This window comes from Halichoeres trimaculatus, unplaced genomic scaffold (genome assembly GCF_033239565.1).
Source record: "Halichoeres trimaculatus isolate MK-OKI-2021-1 unplaced genomic scaffold, fHalTri1.1 fHalTri1_scaffold_15, whole genome shotgun sequence".
NCBI lineage: Eukaryota > Metazoa > Chordata > Actinopteri > Labriformes > Labridae > Halichoeres > Halichoeres trimaculatus.
This window is the reverse complement of record NW_027437193.1, coordinates 14,811,570-14,836,392: the sequence shown is the minus strand read 5'-3', so window position 1 is coordinate 14,836,392 and position 24,823 is coordinate 14,811,570. Positions and strand designations below refer to the sequence as shown.

General features: G+C 39.9%; 1 protein-coding gene across 2 annotated transcripts in view; it reads right to left on the bottom strand.

Annotated features, from left to right (window-relative positions):
* Positions 1 to 21,704, bottom strand: part of LOC141804078 (adenylate cyclase type 1-like) — a 49,172-nt gene extending 27,468 nt beyond the window's left edge. Inside the window, exons 1-4 of one of the 2 annotated variants that reach the window (XM_074688326.1) lie at positions 20,691 to 21,704; positions 17,466 to 17,615; positions 17,105 to 17,223; positions 5,499 to 5,610 (exon numbers count right to left, since the gene is read on the bottom strand). In XM_074688326.1, the coding sequence (XP_074544427.1) occupies positions 5,499 to 5,610; positions 17,105 to 17,223; positions 17,466 to 17,615; positions 20,691 to 21,299 (990 nt within the window). In that variant the 5' untranslated portion in view covers positions 21,300 to 21,704. The remainder of the gene's footprint in view (positions 1 to 5,498; positions 5,611 to 17,104; positions 17,224 to 17,465; positions 17,616 to 20,690) is intronic. The other variant, XM_074688327.1, reaches the window with a different exon arrangement.
* Positions 21,705 to 24,823: the final 3,119 nt, after the last annotated feature.

Here is a 24,823-nt window from a genome sequence, read left to right as displayed (position 1 = left end):
GGTGAATACGAAGTGTAGAAGTGGTGCAACAAATGCAGATTTTGTTGAAAGACAGTCAGCATATTCAGCAGATTTAGCAGATTTAGCAACACAAGCACAACATGGTAGTCCACAAAGATCGTAAGAACTGTACTGTTGTACTGTTGTATGCGATTGGCAAAGTGGAGTGTGACATCGGTGTTTCCACTGAAAACGCGGGCTTACTGTTTACACGGCAATGGTGTCGGCAGCATTTCAGGAAAATACCACTCTGGAGGCCATTTTCAAAAGTTTAACGTTTTCAAAAGTTCAAACAAAAACGCAACAATACTTTTGCATTTCACCCCTAAAACTGTTGTTGTGTAAAAGACCCCTTGCAGAGGTGCACCCACAGTGTGGCGCAATATTGATTTAAAGCAATTGATTGTTGTTCTTGGTATCTCATGGTCAGGGGTGTGCAGAAACTTTTTAAAGGGACGGGGCGAAAAGAAAAAACAAAGGACGTTTTAGCATGTGTTTTTGCCTCCCAAGTGGACAGTTGATCAAGATTTAACCTGCTAAGAGGGTAGTTCAGAGTACCAACCAGGACAGCACTTCAGTGCACGCTTTGGCTCCTAAGTGGAAACTTTTTTCAACAGTTGGGCAACGACAAGTTGTGCATACACTGTATGGTGTCTGTGGCTGCTGTTTAATTCTAAAAACAGCACAAGTGACTACTATGAAAAAGCTGATCACATGCATCATATCAAAAAAATATATGTTAACAAGTCCGAAGACTCCACCTCTTTTTCTCAGCTCTTGCTCACCTTGTCAGGATTGCATAACCATATGTTAACTACACATAACTCCCCACACAATTGTTAGTATTTTTGAGTATGTATGTCAGTAGATGGCTTGGGTTTTTACAGATCTGTTGATAAGTTTATGAATAGTTAACTGTGTTTATATTTCATTCTCATAAGTCTTTGAGCTGATGCAGGGTAACCCTTGAAAACAGATTTGGTCTCAGAGGTTCATCCCTGCCACAGTTATTCTGAGCCTGATTAGCTCAGCTGATAAGCCATTTTTTGTTTGTTTGTTTTTGTTTTTTTCTCAAGGATTAAGGTGGGATTTGTGAAAGTTTAGGCTTTAATTCACATCAGTTTTTTTTTCATTCTTTTGAACAAATTGCACAGTTTTGGTACATGTGTGCAAAATAATTCAATTATCACAATCCCTCAGACATACTGTATGTGTATGTATGCAGTGCAATTTCAGCTTCAACAATGTTAACACTGATAGACATGTTAACCCCTGGTAAATTATGTAAAACTCACCAGTTTTTTGGTTTTGTTTTGTTTTAATAGTGTTTTTAGGTCGGGTTGTCTGATGATAGCTCAGAAACTACTATAACTGTGTTTGCCAAGACTAGTTTTTCAAACTTGTTGAACGAAAGTCTGGGCAAAGTTTCTTTCATATGTTCTGTCTCATGTTAATTTACTTAAAATACTGAGGAGAGAAGAGAAGAGAAGAGAAGAGAAGAGAAGAGAAGAGAAGAGAAGAGAAGAGAAGAGAAGAGAAGAGAAGAGAAGAGAAGAGAAGAGAAGAGAAGAGAAGAGAAGAGAAGAGAAGAGAAGAGAAGAGACTTGGTCTACTACATCAACAGCACTTGAGGAGAACACTGCGTTCCTGGCCCACTTCCCGTGCTGCTTGACAAGTCCAAAGAGTGGACAGGTGGTGTGGGGATGGTGCTGGAAACGTATCATGAGATGATGCCCAGTGGCCATGTGGCATCGCCCGCTCTTCGTATGGAACGAGAAGAGTCTGCGTGCCCACAGTGACCACAGCTATGAGTCACTGGCACTGCCACTTCCTGCCAAAGTGGATCAGAGTGAGTGGGGCTTTTGGTCAGGGTGGGGCAAAGGGAGAGCGTTGGATGACAACTTTGATGGCTAGGGAAAGCCTTTGAGTGTAACACAAGAGTTTCACCAAACAGCCAAGCTGAGATCAGAGTAATTTAATAATTCAGTTGTAAGACACAGCTCAGATTCACAACAGATACAGAAAGGATGAAACATTTTTTTTTGCCAAACTGCTCTGAGAGTGAGAAACGTTTCATCATTTTCTGACTTTGCATGTGTGACTCTCTGTTTATAATGCATGGAATATTGTTGATCTGGCAAATCAAAAAACTTGGGGTAGGAGTGCTCAGAACTGCAGTTCCTTGAGCAACCACTTGAGGCTGGCTCCAAAGATGAGTCAATCCCTATTGGCCTCCACATTCAAACGACTTAGCAACAGAAACAAAGATCAACACAGCCTGGTATACAAATAGTTTGTGTCATGCAAGGGGGTTTAATATTTACCCACCAACAAGCTTAGTTTGCTGATAGAATAGGGACAGGGTTGCTTTGGGCAAAAGACAAGGGTGTCACCTCAGCTAATTCAATCACTGAAAAATTTTCAATAAGTATGAGACAAATAATGTGGCTTACTGTAAATATTTTTGTGCTACAGCACCACCTTTGCAGTCTGAGCTCATAATGTCTTGGTGAGTAGCAGTCTCTGTGTTATGCTTCATATGTGTTAGCTCTTTCATTGTCTTGCATATATCAATTCATTGGTAGTCCCTAAACATACAAAGTCAAGATTCTGGCTTTCTACCCGCAGCTGAGAAAAAGCAGGCCTTAGCATTAAGGGCCTTTGATATCTAGAGCTAACTGCTACATGTGTTTAAACTCACAAGGAACTCTCCTGGCAAATGTGTTTCCTGCCATATCATTCTAGTTCTAGAAGCTTCTAGAAGCCTATGGAACTAAAATTACCTGCCACAAAAATACTCAGAGCTTATCTGCAAGAAACAAAATGGTTAGCTAGCATTTTAGCCGACTAATGAATTAGCTAAGAGCACAGTTTGTTAAGCTCTGAAACTTAGTATTTGCCATTTCTCCTGTCTAGCTTTAGATTTCTCCTTTTTAGCTTCACATAGGAACTTTTGGCTCAAAAGTGGATACTTGTATGTCGTTACCTGTGGCTTCACTCGGCAGAATATGACTCAATGGGTAATGTCACTGTTTCTGTTCCTCCTCACCCGTACCCGTTCCCGTGAACACATAACTCCCATTCTTCAAGATCTCCACTGGCTTCCCGTCCGTTACCGTATCCAGTTTATAATCCTCCTTCTTACCCACAAAGCACTTCATAACCAGGCCCCTCCATACCTTACTGACATGCTCCACCCCTACACCCCTTCCTGCACCCTCCGTTCCTCAGTTGCAAACCTCCTCACCGTCCCTAGGACCAAGCGCCGAACCTGGGGGGTTAGAGCCTTCTCTGTTGCTGCCCCCTCCCTTTGGAACTCACTCCCACAACACCTCTGTGATACTGCTGACCCCACTGCCTTCAAAACAGAACTCAAAACTCACCTATTTCGCATAGCTTTTAACTTAAACTAACAAACCCCGGTACTGAACTTGCTTTTTCTCTGCACCTTTGAACTGTTCTTGTCTTCTCGTCTTCTGTTTTTTTTTACTGTTACTTCATTATTTGTATGTGTTTTTAAACTTGCTTTTTATACTGCTTTTACCTTGTAAAGTGTCTTTGAGTTTCTGAAAAGCGTTATATAAATAATATGCATTATTATAATAATAATAATAATTATTATTATTATTATTATTATTATTATTATTATTATTACTATTATCATTTTTATTATTACTCTGGGCACTCTTCCCCCTTACCGTTCGTCTACCCCTTCCCCTCTGTTTTAAGGGCCAAGAGGGTGAAAACACATCTCTTAGAAACAAGACACCACTAGCTTCCTGTTCGGTCATCACCCCTAGAAGCTCGCTGGCTGTGTTGTAGGCAGAACAACTGTTTATTAATTTTTAAACTTAACTCATATTTACAAAGTGATGATAAACCGATGTCAGATTAGGGTGAGAAATTCACAGCAAACAGACTTCACTACGATGTGCTGTGTTATATGAGTGAAGCTTCATATATATTTAGCTTTTGAATACCCTAACGTTTGCTTATCATTGCTTATGTAGCGAATGCAGCTCTTGAATGCAGCTTAGCTGTCTAATATTTATGAAATGCAGTTCATTGTAGTGAAGTCTGTTTGCTGTGAATATGTCTCCTGGTCTGTCATTGATGTAGCTATTATTAACTGTAGTTATAGCTGTTGCAATAGCAGCATTAGGCAGATCATCATTACTAGTAGTTTCAAAATACAACCAACAAATCAAAACACAATCAATATTTAAGAGGAGTAGCAAAGGATTTGATATCTGATAGAATAAATATCGATATGAAAAATTTGTCATACCCCTTAGTTTCAAGTGCGGTCCTAGTTTGGCTCTGTTTCAAGGGCTGTGTAGCCCTTCCCCTTGATCTTACGGAGAATTGGGACACCTCTCTGCTAGATGTGCACGCGCAACATCAAGGGCTTAAGGGTAAAACAAGGGCCAAGGGGTATAATTGGGATTCGCCCTGAATCCATTCTCTGTACAGTCTATGGTTATGGCTCGAAGCATATCAGAGTAAAATGCAACTTTCTGAAGGTAAGACCGAGCAGTTGAACAAAACAGAATACAGCAACTGATTTTAATTAATTTTAAAAAAGCTCTTTTTAGTTATCTCACAAATACAGTTCAAATAAGAGGCACTCTCTTTAGTCAGTTCTAATTTTGGCTTGTAAACAAAAGTTATAAATAGAAGCTGTCAACACGGCCAAGTAATACCTTCTATGAAAGCAAAAAAGGGTTTGTTGTAATCCTGTGGATTAATGGATTTGACAAGGGCATGTGCCTGGTGTAAGTAATAGAGGCCAGATTACATGTAGATAAGGCTGCTGGGGGGTGATCTACAGGGGCTCAACCTTCTCTACGACAGAAATACCGTATGTGTCAGCAGAAATCACGCTGTCAGACAAGTACTGACATCACATTTTCCCTGGAGAACTTCTGGATTAACTCAAAGAAAGAGCTCATTCTGTCACCTTTTGTGCTGTGACACATCAACGTTAGCCTCACGTTTCAAAGCGACAAGATTAACAACTACGATCAAATTCACTGCAAAAAAATTGAGCGGATTTTCAGCACTGAAATCACAGAGTGAAATATTGACAGATGGGAGAGCTGAAATCTTTTCCACATGCAAACCCAGAGAGATTGGTACGAGTACAACTCAGCACTCCTTTCATGTAGTTCATTTAAGCAGCCAGGAAAGGTTTTGCTCTGGGTAAATCTGGCCTAGATTAAAGAGGTCTCCCAACTCTTCCTCGAGTGAAGCACCAGATAATCATATTAAGCATCATATGGGACTCTAGTATGCACTGTGACATCAGTCTAAACTGGTACAATAGACGCATGTACCAGCAGACTGTGGCCAAAGCAGTACACACACACACAGCCACACGCATAAACACACACATAAGACTGGACAAAGAGTACAGAGAGAGGGACAGGGAGCAGCTTTTTATGCCAGCAGTGACTGTAATTGAAGCATATGTGTGCAGTCAAGTAAAACAGACTCACCGTGGCAAGCTCATCAAATTTTCCAAACAGCTCATTTAGCAGTTTAACCAGCTCCTGTGCTGTGCACTGTGAGGCCAGGCTGGTGAATCCCACTATGTCTGCAAACAGGATACTGTAACAGAAAGAGAAAAAAACACATGTGAGATTCATCTCAAGGAAACAAAATCACTGGAGGTCAACATTTAAGAAGCCTTAGCTAAAGTGAATATGTTAATTATCTATCCAAAACATTCACAGTTTATTAATTACACATCCAAAATAATCACTTCCAGCAGCAGATGAAATAAAAACTAAAAAAAAAAAAAAAAAAAAAGTCAGAGAATAACGTGTTCTTGAAGTGACTGGCAGCGCATTCATGCAGAGGAACTTAAAATAGCAGCAGGAGCATCCTCCTGGGGATGAAGGTGGAGACATGTCCTGTTAGGTGATGGTCAGGAACTGCTCTCTGCTAATGCGACAATCACGGTGCTGTCACCATCACCAGGTGAACTTAAAGGTTGGTACGTGGGACTTAATGTTCCTAGAATATGAAGTTTTTTTATCTTTAAGAGAGCATCCCAGTGATCTTGAGTGTTTTTTTTTTGAGTTGGTACTGATTTGGTGACATAAATTAACACACGTTATTTAGTGATAGGTAAAACCATGACTTCACTGATACAGTTCACAAAACACTAAATTTTGGCTCATTTAAGATTAACATAACAGCTGATTCATATTATCACAAACCAGTCGCAGTGATCTTGGTTTTATATGTTATTAATGCCCTTGAATTAGTCTCATAATATTTAAACAGTATCATGGAAACCAGATGCATCTGCCAACAAATATTAGGGATAGATCGGCCGGGCCGATTAGCGGGCCAATATTTGGCATTTTGGGGCGTATCGGCATCAGCCTTTTTTTTTTTTTTTTAATCCGACGGCTGATATGAAATCCATTCAAAACTGTGTTGTTTTGGCTCTGGTGCTTTTCTGCACAGAATTTCTCCCAGTCTACCCTATGGAAGCCCTTGATGGTCATTTAAAAATCAGTCATGTAAAACCAAACAGAAAATTAATTGAACTGCATTACATGCCTGTAAAAGTACAGCACAAACTCAATTATGTCCTGTTTTATTGCAGTTACATAGAATTTTTTTTGAAAACTTTATTTACGGTAGGAAGCTTAAGCTTTTTTTTTTAAGTTTTCAGTTGACTTTATAAAACATGCTGCTGAGCCTGGGAGCTGTTTAAGAAACATTTGCCTGAAGGCATTTGAAAGCAGTTAGGTGTTTGAGTTTGTATTGATCAAAATTTTTTACGCCGGTATTTTCACTTTGACTGCAAATGAATATTGGCTTCAAGTATTGGTTATCGGCCTCCTTGCCTACTAATAATCACTATCGGTATCGGACTCAAAAAATCCATATCGGTCTATCTCCACCAGATATACCCATCAGCTTTAACTTATTTCTGATCAACACTGAGTTGGCATAGCTTACAAGCTCTTGCATCACTATAAGGGAAGCATTCCCCCTTAAGTCTTTTGTTAAACACTTTAAGAAAACAGAGTCTGTATATTTCTACAAATCTCTCTTTTTGTTGTTGTATACTTCTGAGAGCTATTAGACAGTTGGTGCACTGTGATACCCCATATAAAGGGAGGATGTAGGATTTAGTTTCAGGTTGGAAAAGATTGCTTTGTTTTTTTTTTCCATATGTGATTAGTGATAATTCATTAAGTGTCCCCTGACTGAACAGCAGCTAACGTGTTGCCAGCTGTTGTGTCTTAATGCAGACCTTCTGCCCCTCGCAGACACATTAACAAGCTGCAGGAACTTTTCCCATGAAGGATTTGCCCCGAGTGCTGGCTGTGAAAGGGATTAGTCATTAAACTCTGACTGTCCAGGACAACTTGCTTGTCTTTGGCTCTCATGTGGGTTGGACTTTTCACAGTGTGACAGAGCGCTGGATCTTGAAAGGAAAGCTGCTAAATGTCAATTTGCTGTCTGGCAGATGCTGACATTATGAGTGGGAATTGAAGCTTGTTCTTATGTGTTACATGTTGTTTTAGGTATTTTTTGCAGCTGAAAAATGTTTTAACTGTGAAATCCTTTTGTTGTCAGTAAACAAGTTTAATTTTCCAGCATTTTAGAAACAACAGAGAGGATCCAATAAAGTCTTAATAAAAAAAGATAAAACAAAACAGCTTACAGCACATGGATTCAGACAAGTATCTTTGTACCAACTTTGAACATATACCAGTCCCTCAGACTAACATTAATATTCTGTTTTAGTCCTGATCCAGACTGAACCTCAGTAATATCTTCTAATCTGTTCTAAATGAGTCACCATTAAGGTTTGACTGTGCTCACTTGAAAGTTTCAGCCCCTGACCGGATCCATTTAAAGACCAAAATGTTAACTTAGATGAGCTAATTGTGTCATGAATTTCAACATCTCGCTTGTTGTCATCATTTAAAGCCAGCTGGCAATGTGTATATGGGTTAAATAGAAGATTAGTGAAATAAAAATAGAAGTACTAAACTGTCTGGTCATTGTTTTCTCCTTCTTGTCTGTCTCTGTGTGGGTGTGTCTGTGCGTCCTGTGGGAGTAGCTACGTGATCTGATCTGAAACCTGGCTCGGCTCTGCTCCTGTCTGCAGTCTACACATGAACTTAAAACTCAAGAGCTCTGGCCCTCTATCTGGTAGAACAGACAAATTCTCAACAAAAACATATTTTTTTCTGTATTCTATTGTTTTACAGGAAACTTTTTTATTTAAAAAATAAAAACTTTAACATGCTCATGATGACTGCTTGACAGAAATTGAGTTACTCTTACATTCCAAACAGTCTGATTGGTCAGAATTGCCTGCATACAAGAGACTGTCAAATTTTCTTCTGATTGTTTGTTTGTGTTTTCTTCACCGACCCACGGAAACAGTCAGCTTTGCATCATATTTGGACGGTGCGTCCTTTTCTTTTGCCAGCAGTAATTTAAACATGCAGATTTGAATCTGATGCTAACGTGAAGAAGCTGTTATATCCCTCACTGAGTCATTACTGGCAACTGAGAGAGACTGAGACATTAATAAACTCAACAGAACAGGATCAGATTGTTAGAAAAGACTGGACTATAAATCTCATCACTTACAGAATGTTTTTACCGAGCGGCAACCTCCGGTCTAAGAATATGAGGCAATGCTGAAGTGCTAAAATCTGCTGTTTCTTGAGTGTTCGCTCGAGGCTGGCTCCGGGAGTACCGGAAGTCACATACACACCAAGCCAAAAAAAACTTTTCCAAAGCAGAAATTAACCTATTTACAGCCTGGTTCAAAAAACATCCCCAGTCTGAGTCGCTAATTTTACTATCGGCACTCACTGTACAGGGGTGATTTTTTTTTTTCAAACTCGGCCGTTCAGAGGATATTAAGATCGCGAGCTCCCCCAATAAGAGGCACAGCTGAGGGTCACGTGACCGACAGGTGCCCGATGGCTTGCCACTACCAACATGGCTGCTATAGCCAAAATTTCCGTTTCAGAAACAGACGTCAGTGAGACTACGCCCATGTTTTATACAGTCTATGGTTTTTACCTGTTTAAGTCAGCTGGTAGGAGACAATATCACATTTGACATAGATAAGAATCAGCTTAACAAAATGGTACCAACACTAAATAGATGAGCCCGTCTTAATGACTTCAAAATAAGAGCTTACTAAAAAAATACCAAAAATATTAGACATATTAGTCACAGGAACAAGGAAATTAACAAAAAGTATTGAATACAAGAAAAAATAAGTACAACCTGTTAAAAGTGAAAATAAGACTTTTAAAGAATTTTTTTAGTCCTTAAATTCTGTAAACCTAATCTGACACTTTTAAATACTTCTCAGTGAGACTTCAAACTGTATTTCTTCCTGTGAAGAAGCAAAACTAAAACTAAAGTGATTCCCATGTGACTGCAAAATGCTTCTGAAAAACAGCCAGGACATTCTGTAGAGAGCAGCCCACTGTGCATACACTCTGCTGTCCCATGACTTCACGTGAACTTCAGCACCCTCAGTTATTTTTGCTCAGTGTTTGCCTCATGTAAGCCACATGCACAGCATTGTCTCCAACCTCATGTGAAGCATGCACGGAGCTCCAGCCCCGTGGGGAGTTTCAGTATTGTACCTATGGAGAATAGTCTTGCTGGAAAAATAATGCAGAGAAGAGACTAGAAATTAGGGCTCTCTGAAAAAACTTGAACAAAATCTCCCAAAGCCTGGTTTCTAAAAAGATACAGATGTCGAGTTGTAATGGGGGCATCTCCTGTTAACAAAGGGCAGCAGCGGTGAACAGTTTTGCTCAGCATGTTGTATGGGTCAAAGACGCAAAACGTCTACGTGCTGATCTGCATCTTTAGCACAAAAAAATATTAATGATTAAGAAACTTGCCAACATGAGCAGCTTGCTACGCTACTCAGAAATAAATATTGAAAACAGAAGGTAAGCAATAAGTATTCATACAAGCTTTTTTTCTTACTTTTGATGTATTTCTCAAATCTTATACTTTAAAAACCGTGTTCAGTGTCATTTTTCACATTTCAGCTAGATATTTGACACGTTACTGCTACTTTTTTATGCCCTAGTGAGTTATCTCACACTGAAAGCATCATGTTTGCGTGAGATGAAGCCCTGAAAAGCCCAGAGATCCCAGACTGTGAACCTCTGTAACAGACTTTGAATGTCTTCCAGCAAAACCGTCACAACAAACCCTGCAGCATCTTGGCAGCAGCTGGAAGTCTACTGTACCAGATTCACTGCTCAAGGTCAAAACTCCTCATCCCCGACTCAACTCATCATCCACAGCACCACACCTCTAATGATTGAGCCGTATAATATGAACATAATTCTTCCCTCGGTAACCTGTACCTGTCTAATATTGCCTCCCCCCGTCTCACGTTATCCATTATTTCCTCTCTGACGGCACATTTTCGAGGAAAGTTATTCCCCCAATTATGTTCAGTTCCTGTTTCCCTCTGTGGGAGGAATTACTGGAGCTATTTTGGCAGACCTGATTTCAATTTAATCACGCAACAGAAGCACATGAGCAGCGTGCTAACTCAAGGGTTAACTCTGGATGGGCCCCTGTGGAGTGACAGTATGTGGATGTTGTATGTGCTGACATCAGGGTAATAAGGAGCAGCAGAACAGAGGAGTGTGCAAAGTGCTTACAGCAGATTTAGGAAGAGTAAACTTCCCACAACAACAATGAGCAAAGTAGGTCAACCTAAAGACTGACATCAGATGATTTCAGACTCAAGATTCAAAGGATCATCATGTCAATTTTCTATGGATACAAGGACATACAGAAAAATCAAAAAACTGTCCCACTTTCAACAGTATAGATTTAAAAAGTAAGAATAAAAAAGTAAGCATAGAAAAAGACATAAATTTAAATATGAAAACATAATTAACAAGAAGACAAGAAAAACAAGCTAATGCAGCCTAAGATATAAGATTTTCATGGACAGTAGCGCAAATGAATTTTAAGGTGCAACTGGTCAAAGAAAAGTATTGCTGTGAAAAGAAACAGCAGAGTAGAGTCCTTGTTTCTCTCAGTGACATATTTTTTTTACAAATACTGTTTTAGGGCACTGTAATGTCAATGTGAAAATTAGACCTATACTGAATATCAGCACAACACAGGGTATCCGATTTTCATGTGGTTCCTCGTGTAAAATAGTCAGCTGCTATCTGGCAGTCCATTAATAAAGACACTTTGAGGAACTTTTTTTTTTTTTTTTTTTTTGTAGGTCTTCATTTCATACTTTCATTGAGAGAGAGAGTCTAAAACAAGAGAAGAGTTGATTTTGACTTGCAGGGAAAGGCCTTGGAGTGGAAACCCGAGGTTAATAATATGAGGACTACAGCCTCTGTAAATGGGACATGGTCATTTAGCCAATGAGCTAAACAGACATTCCATGTGTTGGAAGATCTAAAGCAGGGGTGGCCAACCTGCGGCTCGTGAGCCACATGTGGCTCGTTGCCTTTCGGTGTGTGTGGCTCTTTGATCCATTCATAAAAATGTATATATAAAGTTATGAGTAGTGGTGTGCTGATCAATCTAAATTGTTGATACACTGATGCCAACGTTGGGATCAGTGTTAATCAATATTTGGGTGTACACATTGATACTTAAGTTTCAGTTTCTTTTCTCTAGTATGAATTTAAACACACTTACAAACACAATAAATCTTGCTTTGAAATTGGAAATGCATTGTTTTTCATTTTATATCATTTCGTTTATGTGTGAGAGGAAGTGTGTTTGTAAGACCCCGTGTGTGATGTGGTTCTCTGTAGTACCTCGGCCATTTTTGTGGCTCTTGGTCTCTGACTGGTTGGCCACCCCTGATTTAAACTGTATTTCTGTTTTCTGATGAGGAGCTTAAAATTACCCCCAAAAAGAATCAGTTACAATCATAAACAGACCATAAAATTAAGGCATTTTTTGTCTGGTGGATTTTATTTTATTTATTTTCCCCCCTCTTTATTTCTTTTATTTTGTTGTCTCTATGATATCTCACCTACCTCAGCTTGATGTTCTTTCTTTCTGATTCTTAATGTGTCAAGGCACTTTGTCAAAGATTGTTTTTGATGCCATTTAAACAAAGTCAATTATTATCAAGTTTATTGTTGTAACAATGCTTAATACATTAAATCTTATACTATCAGAAAGCTTGTTTATTGCCCTTATAAATGGTGCCACATTTGTAAGGAACATACATTTGTGAGATGAGCAGCAGAGATAAGTGAAAAAAAGCCAAATATTCTCTGCCAATGCCAAACGTCTCGTAGAAGAAGCTAAAGTAGCCACAGAGAGATTACCCATTGATCAATTTCTGTGTAAGGCCTCATCTTCGATTTCTGATCATGGATAAGAGGTGGCAGTTTTGGTTACTTGTAAATCTCAGGAAGCAAACTCTGAATAACCATCATTTTAATCTTAATAGAATCATCCATCCATCCATCCACCCATCCATCCATCCATGCATCATCTTCTCTCACTTATTAAGTCACACTAGCAGCGGGCTAAACTACTCTCCTCACTTATCCCTCTCCCATGCAACCTCTTCCAGCTCCTCTGGCATTCCCAGACCAGATGGGACCTCAAGACCTCCCAGCAAGCTCTGATTCAACACCGGGGCCCTCTTTCCAGTGAAATGTGCCAGGAGAGCCAACAAAAAGAGGCCCCCAAAAAAGGACTCCTCATCGGATACCTGAAACTTGTTTAACTGTCTCCTTTGGGTGCAAAGGAGATACAGCACTACTCTGAGCGTGCCCTTCAAGCCAATCCAACCTCATTCTTCAATTTCTACCAAAGCTCATGACTTAAGAGAGGACAAAACTTCAAATTTATCAAACGAACATCATCCTGCATTGTAACATCCCATATCTTGTGTTGTTTTGAAGACCATAAGAGTCTCCCCCTGCTGGACAGTAAAAATAACGCAGGTTTCTGGATTTGTTGTGTCAACTTTTCAACAGCTTATAGCTGCAACAGTTTGTGTCAAGAAGAGCTTTAACATTTGGATAAATAAAATGTGTGATTGCAATGTTGAAGTCAATATTATTCAATCTATTTTACACTGTGATTACTACAATACTCTTCTGGCCTGATTTTAATCAGTTAAAGCACAATCCATACTTTCAGAAAATAATAAAGAAATCGCTCATTACATTGAGCTGCACACTGTTTACTCTCTAATTACACCCATATCACATAAATCATGTCAGCACCCAGTGTAGATCACCCTTTAAAGGGTGGTGCTATCTGAAGCAGTTCAAGGCACAAAAGCAATCAGCACAGCTCCACCGAGATGTGTCCATATTTAACCACAGCGGGAGTGCACACACTCATGATTATGCAACAAGAATTTAGTCTCCATTGCATTTAATCCCCGGTAGCAACTTAATCCCGAGGCTAAGCAAACTCTGCTCCTCAAGCTTCCCTGATGAACACGGAGATTTGGAGGATGAGGGGAAGGTACGACAAAGTGATGATAGAAATACTGATGAGTTTGATAAAAGAAGAAGTGAGAAATGCCGCTGAAGTAGATGGGGACAAGATTTATGAAGTGATGAGACAAACTGGTCATTATGCTTTTAAGCACTGTTTGTCAACAAAGGGTCAAAGGTCAGTCATGGCCGAGTAGAGCTGCAGGTGACAGAAGGTTAAGTGCAAGACCAGTGTGCACATCAGTGAACTGTAACTTAATGCTTTAGCTCAAATATTGTTAATAGTTAGTTTAGTGGCTCTTTGATGAATCTGAGTGTTTCCATTTGATACATTTAATGACATGATCACAGCATTAAAAAAATAATAATAATTTAATGACAGACTTGAACTTATCTGTTGCACTGTGGATGTCTTTGCAGCATTAATACGTTTCTCATGTTAAATGTCTGAAAATACTATAATTCAGAATGCACATTAGCAGCCCGGACCAAAGAAACAGCATCAAAACATTAACTCCGCCAACAAATCCAACACTAAACTGATTAACTTGTGGTTTGCTCTCTGGAGAGAAGGGTTGTGTCAAAACTTCTAAGGAAAGAGGAAGAGGAAGAGAATAATTCGAAGGAGAGAAGGAGGAGACTCACTGAATATCACAGTTTCTGATAAGCTTCAAGAAAACAAACAGCACTGTTTTAAACTGATTACAAAGAAATGCTTCTTCTCAAGAAAGACATGAAACAATAATCACAGTGAGGAAATTTGTTTGCAACTCTCAGTCTGAAGGTCTGTTTGCCTGACATTAGGATTTAGTAACTGTGAATTTAAGAATAATTTACAGATTAAACACAAAGTTTTAAAATACTCCAAGCTTAGTACTAGATAAGTCAGCATAACTTATTATCTCTGCCAAGGAGGTTATGTTTTTGGGAGAGTCTGTCTGTTTGTCTGTGAACAACACAACACAAAAAGTAACAAACGTATCTTGATGAAATTTTTAGGAGATGTTCAAAATGGGATAAGGAAGAAGTGACTCCATTGTGGAGATGATCTGGATCATCGTCTGAATCCAGGATTTTATTTTAAGGATTTTAATCATTGTGAGATACTGCTGTTTTCAACATGGCCACTGTCCTAGCAATATTCTGGATACTAAGATCAAGAGTGTGAAAAATGTACTGGGTCATCATAATTTTCAACACTGTCAGGTAACAAATTATCGTACAAACCTGCAACTAACACCTAGTTGTAGCAGACAGTCTGCTGAAAGGGAGTATAACATTAAAGTAGGACTAAAGTGTTGCGTGAGAATCACACTATGCTTGACGGAGGTCTGTGCCCTCTGAGAGCTTTTCTAGTTTTTCCTTTTGCTCATCTCACAAAAATTCCAGGCCACTGAGGTATAATGGCTGACCCCAATGTTTGGAGTTTTGTTCCTTGTTGACAGAATTTCTCTGGCACAGGCTCAAACTTGGTCACTGATTTTCAGGAATGGGAAGTGCAATTTCAAGTATTAGCATGGACGTTTTTTTAGGAGTGACAATAATCACACAAGTCGTGATAGGCACTTGTATCTCCTGATGACCACTGGCTGTACTACCTGTCTAACACAAGTACCACAGGTTAATCTGAACTTGGGAAATCTGCTTAAAGTTTTGGAGCTCCAAACACATGGAATTCCTTTAAACAGACTCTACAGATGGACTCTATGGTCTAGTGGCTGAGGTTCACATCAGCCTCTTTACACTGGCTTCCTGTTTGTCAGAGGATAGAGTTTAAAACACTCCTGTTGGTTTACAAAGCTCTGAATGGACTAGGGCCAAAATACATCAATGATCTTTTGATCCCGTATGAACCATCAAGACCACTTAGGTCATCTGGATCAGGTCTGCTTTCAGTCCCCAGAGTCAGAACCAAACGTGGAGAGGCAGCATTCAGCTTCTATGCTCCTAATATCTGGACCAAGCTGCCAGAAATTATCAGGTCTGCTGAAACTCTGAGCTACTTTAAATCCAGGTTGAAGACCCACCTTTTTACAGCTGTCTTTTATTAGAGCATTTTAACAAATCATTTTTATATCTTCTCTTCAACTCTGCACTGCCACTGTTATCTTAAAATGTGTTTTAAAAATCTCTTTTAAAATCTATTTCAACTTTTTTTTTTTTTTTAATCTTATTGTTTTATTGTATCTTTTTTATTTAAATCTGCTATTTAATAAAATATTATTTTTTTTCTTTTGAATTTGTTCTGTCTGTAAAGGACTTTGAATTGCCTGGCTGAAATGTGCTATATAAATAAACTTGCCTTGCCTCGTCACTCTACTCGCTGGTTTTGCTCCTGCACAGACCATTTGCAGCTTGTCTTTACCTTACACTCTACTCCCCACAACCCCTGTCTCACTTTAGCCATCCTAACTAATAAAGGCTATGCAGCCCCAAAATATTACTACCAAAAACACTTTCTCTTTGACAATTTGTTAATTATCTCAGATGTCTAGATGTAATAAACCAAATGTTTCAGTTATTGCAGTTTTGAGGAGTTGTTACTGTATTAGACACTGGCAGATCAAATCTTGAGACTAATATGAAATAATACTAATAAATTTAATCTAGGGACAAAATCTCCATGAAGTCACCCATATAGTTCTGTTTTATATATTTCTGTTGGTTTTCATTCATTTATTCTAGCTTTGCTCCAGTTCGGATGAGGTACAGAGGCCTGTAGCCTCTTTGCAGACAGCTACAGGGTGCCCGCCTATTAGTGGAGTCAGCCATGCCCTTATATCTTGTAAGTTTCAGAACTTTAAAGATAATTAAGTTGTAAGTTCAGCCTCCGTACAGGATCTGCCGACAGAGACAGGAGCCATTCAGACCTGAGCTGTTTTTAACCAGGCTGATAACAGCTTTATTTCTGCTACAAAAATTAGCTTGCGGTGGTTTTTGGCGCTTCTACAGCCAGCCTCAAGCGGACTCTCAAAGAACAGCAGTTTTTAACACTTCTGCATGGGTTTCGTATTTTTAGACCAGGGGTTGCTGCTGGGTCAGATCACACCACCCTGTATAGCCCTTTGTCTCCTTTCCACGTGACACGATTGGTTTAACCTCCTGTGAGGAATTTGTAACTTTACATGAGCCAGTCTAAAACTAAAACTGATTTCTTGTAGGTCATTACCGACAACAGAAAACAAACCATCAGCACGAAGACTGACTTATTTATATAATAGGTTATTTTAATATCTCAAACTGCTGCCAGGGGTAGGTGTCAGACAGACAAATTAACTGTACGCAACTGAAACAACCTTATTTATACATTTTCAAAGTTCAGGCTTTTGATGAATCACACTTTCACCTGAGATTTTTTTTTTTTTTTAATCATTAGAGATAAAGGTACTGTTTGGCTACATAGGATAAAAATATTAATCCAAACCAAGAGTTCCTCACATGAGCTCCAAGTTGTTAAGTGTAATTTTAATATGCAAGAAGAGGTTAGAGGTTGCACAAATTCATCAGGAAATAAATGTGTGCAAAAGTGGTAAAAGTTGTATCAGTAAAGTTGATCCACAGTTAGGTAGGTTTTAATCATTACTGACACGGTTTGCAGTTGTGTTGTTCCGATGTGAGGATCCTACCTGACATTGTCGTGGCGCTGGATGTAGATTTTGTGAAAGATCCTTTCTGGGGGCTTCAGGAAATCCTCTTTCATCTCCATAGCTACGTTCCTGGGCAACAGACTCATTAGCAGGCGCTCCTGTGTGTGTGCATGTGTGTGTGTTAGAGAAAGAGAGAAGGAAAGACAGAACAAGTTCAAATTTACATTGATAGAGTCAAACACAGCAAAGTCATCACACGACAAAGTGTTAGTAGGGATAAGAAACGTGCGAGACAAAAAGGCATGAAATCTAACAGAAATGAATAATGTGTCGAAATGACTCATGAGAAGGGGAGGGGGCACGTCTAATGTTCAGATCCTTTCAGCACAGCTGCCTGTACCTGTTTCTCGTTCTCGTCCTCCATGCGCAGTCTCTCTTCGATGCAGTTGCGCGCCTGCAGGAAGGCCTTCCTCTGGGCTCGTTCTGTCAGGATGCGCACAAACAGGCCTGACAGGTTGACACTGGTGAACAGCACTGTGTTGGCAACCAACTGCAAACAGAAAAAAAACATACAGTTAGTCTCATGAGTGTTCTAATATTATGTGATCATTTAATAATGACATTAACAACAATTGCTAAATTAATCTTTATTTATATGTAATGAATCACACTTCAAACTGGTATTTTAACTGGCATTAGCGGTTTTAGAGGTGTGCAAATAATACAAGATGAAAAAACAACTCTTAATAATTCAATTAGTCATTATAACATTTGAAGCACACACTTACAAAGAAACATGAACTTGTATTCCCACACATATTACACTTTGTTTTATGCCAAATCCCAACTCTAAAACCACAAAACTAACACCCTCCTGTAGGACAGATGGAGCAGACAGTGGTAGGTCCTAATATTTTTCTATTTTTGAGTCCCTGACATTAACAAATGTGAGGATCCATGCTCCTGTTCATCCATCTCAGCAGATGCACAGTAGCTTTAACCTTGTGCAGGACACAAAGAGAGGAGTGTTTTTTTTTTTTAATTCACTGAAGTCAACTGGCTCTGACTTTGTCCACAAACTTAACAAGGTCCTGTGTTCACCTCTACACTCTACACTCAACACTAACACTCTGTTACCCTGCAGCAAGTGATTATACATTCTTAAGAATAAGAGACTTCATTCTCCTCTTTCCCGGGCCATTTATCATGAGTGTGTGCTTCAAGTGGAGCCAACTATTGCTGCACATTTGACCTCAAGAAGCGCGATAACAGATCACACTAAAGTGTAAATTTAATTTATTATGAACGTCATAAATACACTGTCAAAGCTGCGTATGGTGTACACACCGCCTCTCACGTTAAACAAACTTGTGTTGCCACAGACAGGCATGTTTCCCAGCGCGATAAATAATAGATTGCCGTGAAAAGACTGTTTCTGGCAGCAGCAGTTTCTCTTTGTGCTCAGCAGCAGAGCTGGCGAGCTTCGACACATTCACACGATGCTCAAGTTACTTTACAGCCTTCAGTTAGTGAATGCGGACATGTGAGTGGAGTGGTGTAAAAACACTCACTCCTCTGTCTGCTTTGCCAAAAAACAAACCATCATGCATTTTTTTCTGCTCTTTCTTCCCACAATACTCCAACACCATGAGAAAATGACAACCTTTGTTCTCACTTTTATTATGCACAATAGTTATTTTTAATAATTTAATAATTTTTTAAATAATTTTAGAGGTAGTTAACATATACCTAACGCTAAACGGGCAGCAAAATAAAAGACACACTGGGACTATGTACACTGTTAATGACAATGTGACATTTGAATGATATCATACTGGGTTTATTCAAATATGCACATTTTTCTTTTTTCCCTTATAAAGATTGCTCTATGCCAAAGCAGCTGGTTATTTGGGCCACTGATTACTCACCAATAAGCCTGTTGTTAGGGAGGAAAGGGCTTATTTAAATGTTTTATGAGTTAAACTGATTGGGGAAAAAACTGTTTAATGCAGCGGCAGGTTTCCTAAAAAATCAACCATCTTTTCTCTAAGAATAAACAGTTTTATTATTAGCACCATTCTGAATGTAAATGTAAATGTGTGGCCTATTTTTTTTTCATCTAACCATCCTAAAAGAAGAATCTGATTAACTTTGAGGTATATTAAAATAATTTCTTCACTTAAGGACAACAAGACTGTCTTCTGAGGAGCTGGCAACTTTAAATCTTGTGTTTATGCTGCATTATGTGAAAGGAACAAGTGAGCAAAGAAATAATTCTGCCTCATTCAGACGGTACGGCAGGTAGACTTGGTCTTGAAAGCAGACGGCTCTGCAGGCTGAGTGCCTGGGACCTAGGTGGGTGGTTGGTGCAAGCCCAGGCTGCACGGGGTCATGCCACACGGCTCATCTCTAAGCTTAATGGATTAGCTATCTCTGGTAGTACAGCTAACACTGTCCTTCACATGGCTATGCAGGTATCGCATAGCCTACATACAGGGGGGGAAACAATCTCCTCTGCAAATACCACTGTCATCGACCGGGGGGGCTGTGATGAACTGATCACATCTCAATTTCCAAGAAATGCACAATCTTCACGTCATGTGCTGCAGCGAGGCTGAGGCAGAAATGTTCCATTACCCCTGGAGGGTTTGACTGATGTGACATATCTTCTCTCCTCACACCTGGTGACAGTCAGAAATATGAATGTGTGCGTGTGTGTGTGTGCGTGTGTGTTGCAGCCAGACAGAAAAAAGGCACAAAGATATAAATGTACAGAGAGGTCTGTACCAATTTCTATTTTGGCTCTGGGAACGGCATGCATGACTTTGCCCTCTTTTTCATAACTGAAGTATATGGTGATGTGAAAGTGTGTGTTTGTATGGTGTGTGAGATTGTGTGTGTGTGTGTGTCTCTGTATGTGTGTGTGTGTGTGTGTGTGTCCCTCTGTTTGCCCTACTTCTTGTGCTAGCAGAATGTCACTCTGCTTCTTCATTCCCAGACAGATCCTTTGGGGACTGAATCACATCCACAGGGCAAAAAAAAAAAAAAAAAACAGGGAGCATGCAGCCTGCTTTGCTCATTCATTGTTTTCCCCTCTTTATTTGTTTGTTTGTTTTTTTCATTGTAGGAGTTTACAGGTAATCACCAACCCAGGTATACAGATATAAGTTAAGTAAGTTTAACTTAAAAAATACTAAATAACATGTATTTGTGATATTTTAAGAATCAAACTTGGAGTTGAAAATGTATTTAAGCAGAAATGTTTCACTTTGAGTTTGTCCGCTACATGCCTCTTTAACTTCAGATCCAAAAGCTCATTCAAATAATTTTTTTAATTGATTTATTTATTTATTTATTGTACTTATTATGGGATGGCTTGTGTTTTTTTTTGTTACAAAAAAACAGTTCTTGGCAGAATTACACTTGTGTCAAATTTGATCAAAGCCTGAGCAAATCCCATCAAGTCTAACCATAGGGAGCTGTCCTTGGTGCTAAGCTGGAGTCTTAACACTGAGTTTCTCCCCTTTCTGTGTTATTATACTGTATCTTTGTGTGGGTTTAGCTTAATAGAATACATTTAAAGACATACCAATGGATTAAACAGTAATAAAGCACATATACGTACTGTCCTCCATAGTTTCTGTGTCTTCACTGTGACAGAAGTGGCAGTCACAATCAAGTGCGAGATGGAGACCATTATTCCCAGTACCACAGCCAGCAGAGTCCGCACAGGTAGGAGCGCATAGGCGACAAAGGTGACCAGGATGAGCTGCCACATGCCCTGCTCCGGGGACTCCGGCGGATCCATCCCCATCGCACCCAGCGAGAAGGGGCAGCAGAGGAAGGAGAAGGTGAAGCCGAAGAGCAGCGTCAGGTTGACGATCTGCTGGAGCTGAGTCACCTGCAGGTACTTCACGTTGGTTACGATGAAGAGGGACACGAAGATGACACAGTGCACCGGATGGGACCCCTTAGAGATGGTGAGGCTGGGGCCGGACAGTAACTCCACCACGGCCAGTGTGGAGGACATGAAGATGAGCACGGCCAGGGCTTTCAAGGTGGAGGTCTGCTCTAGCTTCAGGTTGTAGTTCTGAAAGAGGGACTCGAGCTCCTTGCAGTCGAACTCGTCCTCGCACACGATGGTGGTCAGAGGGACGCCCGGTGGACAGTGACTTCTCTTCCGCCTGGTTTTGACTTTCTGAAACGGTATTTCCTCCATGTCAGTGCCATTCATAAACTGAAACCTACTCACAGCCTTGGGTCAAACGGAACACACCGGATCCCGGAGCAAACGGTGGCAGAGAGACGCGCACAAACAGCACAGCAGTCTGGAGGCAGAGCGTCCCGGATCGCCTGTATACTGACCGGTAGCTACAGACGCGCTCCACACACTATCCACAGGTTGAACTGTGCTTTTCAGTGAGCTCACCTTCCAAACACAAATTCATTTCTCTTCTTTTTTTAAAAAAAAATTTCGCCTGTAAAAGAAACCTCTCCAATCTTACGCGTTCGCTTCAAAGAGAGCAGCGCACACGACGTCTAAAAGCTGTTTTTTGCGGGGCTCAGATAGGATCACGCCTGCGCATTATGAGGTGAAGATAAGACAGGTCTCAGCTACTCAACGCACAGTCAAGAAGATTTGACTGTGAGCTGCAGAGCTCTCTTTCCACAGAGCAGTGTATACACCATCCGTAATGGCAATGTTCTTTTTCCCCCCACCTACACATGGCATGTTTCCATCATTACAGCCTGTCTAATTTCATTTTTCAACATAAATTCATTCAATTATGCTCTTCCTTTTCCTGTTTTCATCCTTTAAACCCATAAGATGGAAAATAAGCAGAATTAATAGATGTAATTATTTTAATACTGTATTAAAATGCAATCAGAGCCTGATTCATAAAAATTCTCACAACAGATTCTCACAACCTGGCAGCTTTACTGTATTTGCCTGGCACACACATGGGATACCAACATGCCTGCATGCTATTCATCCTCCTCATATGATTTCTGTGTTTGCCAGAGAGGCAGCCACCCTCATCACCACTACCAGCACCCCACTTGGCATTCAGAGGGTGGTGTCTCATTCATTACCAGGGGAACATTAGTCATCCGTCACAAGCTGCCGTTGCCATGACCTGTCAGTGCCAGGGAGAGGGTGTAAAGAAAGTGACGGATGGACGACCCAAGCCAAAGTCCAGCACTCTAACCATGCTCCCTTGGACTCTCACAGGCCTCCTCCTGGCCCAGTCTCTCATTCAGCCTGTTAGTATTCCAGCCCTCACAGATCCAACCCAGCTTCTGAATGAGTGCTAATATACTACAGGTAAACAAAGAGAGACAAATGGACGGGGTGTCGTAGAAATAGAAACAGAGAAGTAAAGTATATTTGGCAGCAGACCAAAATCATACACCTCAGAAAAAAAGAAAGAAAAGGTGCTTTTTAAAAAATCTGTCTGGCTGTGGAGGAGAATTAAAGAGAGTGCTTTATGAGGGAGAGACAGAAAAGTAAGTGCTGAGAAAATAAAAGCTCATGCTGTATTAGATTGGAAATGATGAGCCTGTGAACTGATACGACTAAATTAATGTGGGGAAAACGTACAATTCGATCATTTTTCTGGTGAATCATTAAAGAAGAATTCTATCTGATGAGCATTTAATATTAAATAATGCAATGCTTGTCTATGGTTTGTGTCGTGGGTGAACACCTCTAAGAAGGCTTTATAAAGTAGTTCTGATCTTGCACATCTAAGACATAATTCATCTGCTTCTGTGACTGGTTTATGTGAAACACCCCCTTTATACATCTGCTACAACAACGTGGAAAGTAAATATACATAGAATTAAAGCTCCTGTGAGGAGTTTTTAGCAAGCTGTGAAACACTTTAAAAATAATGCTGATGCCTCTATATTAGCAACAAAAGCAAAGAAGAGAAAAATGATACAGGTTTGGCTGTTTGTAGTCTTAACTACTAATGATTAAAAATTACCACCAGGGGTAGATTTGATTTGGTTTTAATGAGTTTTGGGAAAAGTACTTTAAAAAAGTAATTAGTTAATGTTATTTGTTACTTAATCAAAAAAAGGAATTAAATTAGTCACTGAATTACTCCATGAATGTAAATAGTTACTAGGGAAAGTAATTTTGCGTTACTTTTTCGAAAAACCTTCAATTTGCAAAAGAGTTCAGTTTTTGAGCAGGTTTTGCTCTGACGTAATGTTTACATGTAAGGTCTTGCCTTTTACATCTTTGACTCTGAAGTGTTGTCTGTTGAGAAGTGCCTGTACTTCCATCCTGAAAACGTCAGTTTTAACCAACAGACCGCTCCCGACTCGTGCATATTAAATTTGCAGCCCCTGTCCTGTGACCAGCTGAGGGAGACACCTGCCAACACTCCCAATTTAGGAAGGATTCTCCTGCTTTTTAACCCTGTCTCCCACTTTATTCCCAACTTGTAATTTCACCTGTTAACCCCTTTCTCTTTAAGTATGGTCCTGTCTTCTGTAATATGTTTTCAAGTCAAAACAAGTCAAATACATGTGTTATACATTAAAAAAAACAGTATCCACCCCTCTCCCTCTGGTTGGTTTGATCCAAAGACGCTGCATGAAAGATCCTCTCTGACTGTGGGTTACACAGATAGCTGTGTGACATCTGTTGCTGAAAAGTTAACTTTAGCATCAGCTCTTTGTTAAAAGAAGTATCACCATGATTTTACTCATCAATACTTATGTGTCTGATGCTTTTCTCCACATTTTATTTGCAGCTCCTCACTTGAGCCTGGCTGAGCGAGCCAGGTCAGATACACAGTAATGCGCCACATTTCACTATTGGTAACAGTGAGGGGGTTATGATGTTTGAAATAGTAGTTAATGACATTACCCATTACTAGAAGAAGTAACAGCATTAGTAATGCAGTTATTACCAACACTGGTTCCAATAAACAGAGATGATCAATAAAGAGGTGGAAGGCATTGATTTGTCCACAGGGGGCACCAAGATCAACACAAACTGAATGTTCCTCAAAGCAGCTTTAAATGCCAAATAATCATAATGACACCCAGCAATAATAACACAAACAAAAAGCATACATCCACATTTATTAACAGCTGAACTTGACAAAAAGCCCAAACCTGCAAAATTACAAAATGTTTGCTGTCGCACTGAATGACTTAACAGGATTTAGACCCAGTGTCGATTTAACTCTCCCCTCTTTTCTGCCTGGCAGTCTCATTCCTCTGCGTTATCCATCTCTGCTCCTCAGAGCGAACAATGTGGGACACAGGATGTAGGGCATGTTGCTTTTAGGTTGACACTCTTGTTTTTTTCAACTAAACTTAAAGCTCCAGTGAGGAGTTTGTCACTGGTTGTGAATCAGACTGAAATCGATACTGATACATCTATGTGACCTATAAAAGCAAATAATGACCTCAAACAAGACTGACTGTTTCTATATAGTAACCTTTAAAGGATAAATTCGGTTTATACAGCTTTTACATTGTTTATAGATGAAGTAGAACAAAATACTCACCCAGAAGGCTTTCCTGATCCAAGCAGTGCTTCGGGAGATATTTAGATCCAAAATCGTGCAGCGGACGTCCGTATAATGGGATCCATCGGGGCATAGACAGTGCCACTCCTAAAACTGCATTTATCGTCCAAAAACTCATGTTTTTCACCAATATTTCATCATGGTCCGCTCCAGGTTAGTGCTCTGCTGCAGTCTGTGTCACTCCAGACAGCGCTGTGTGGCTGTA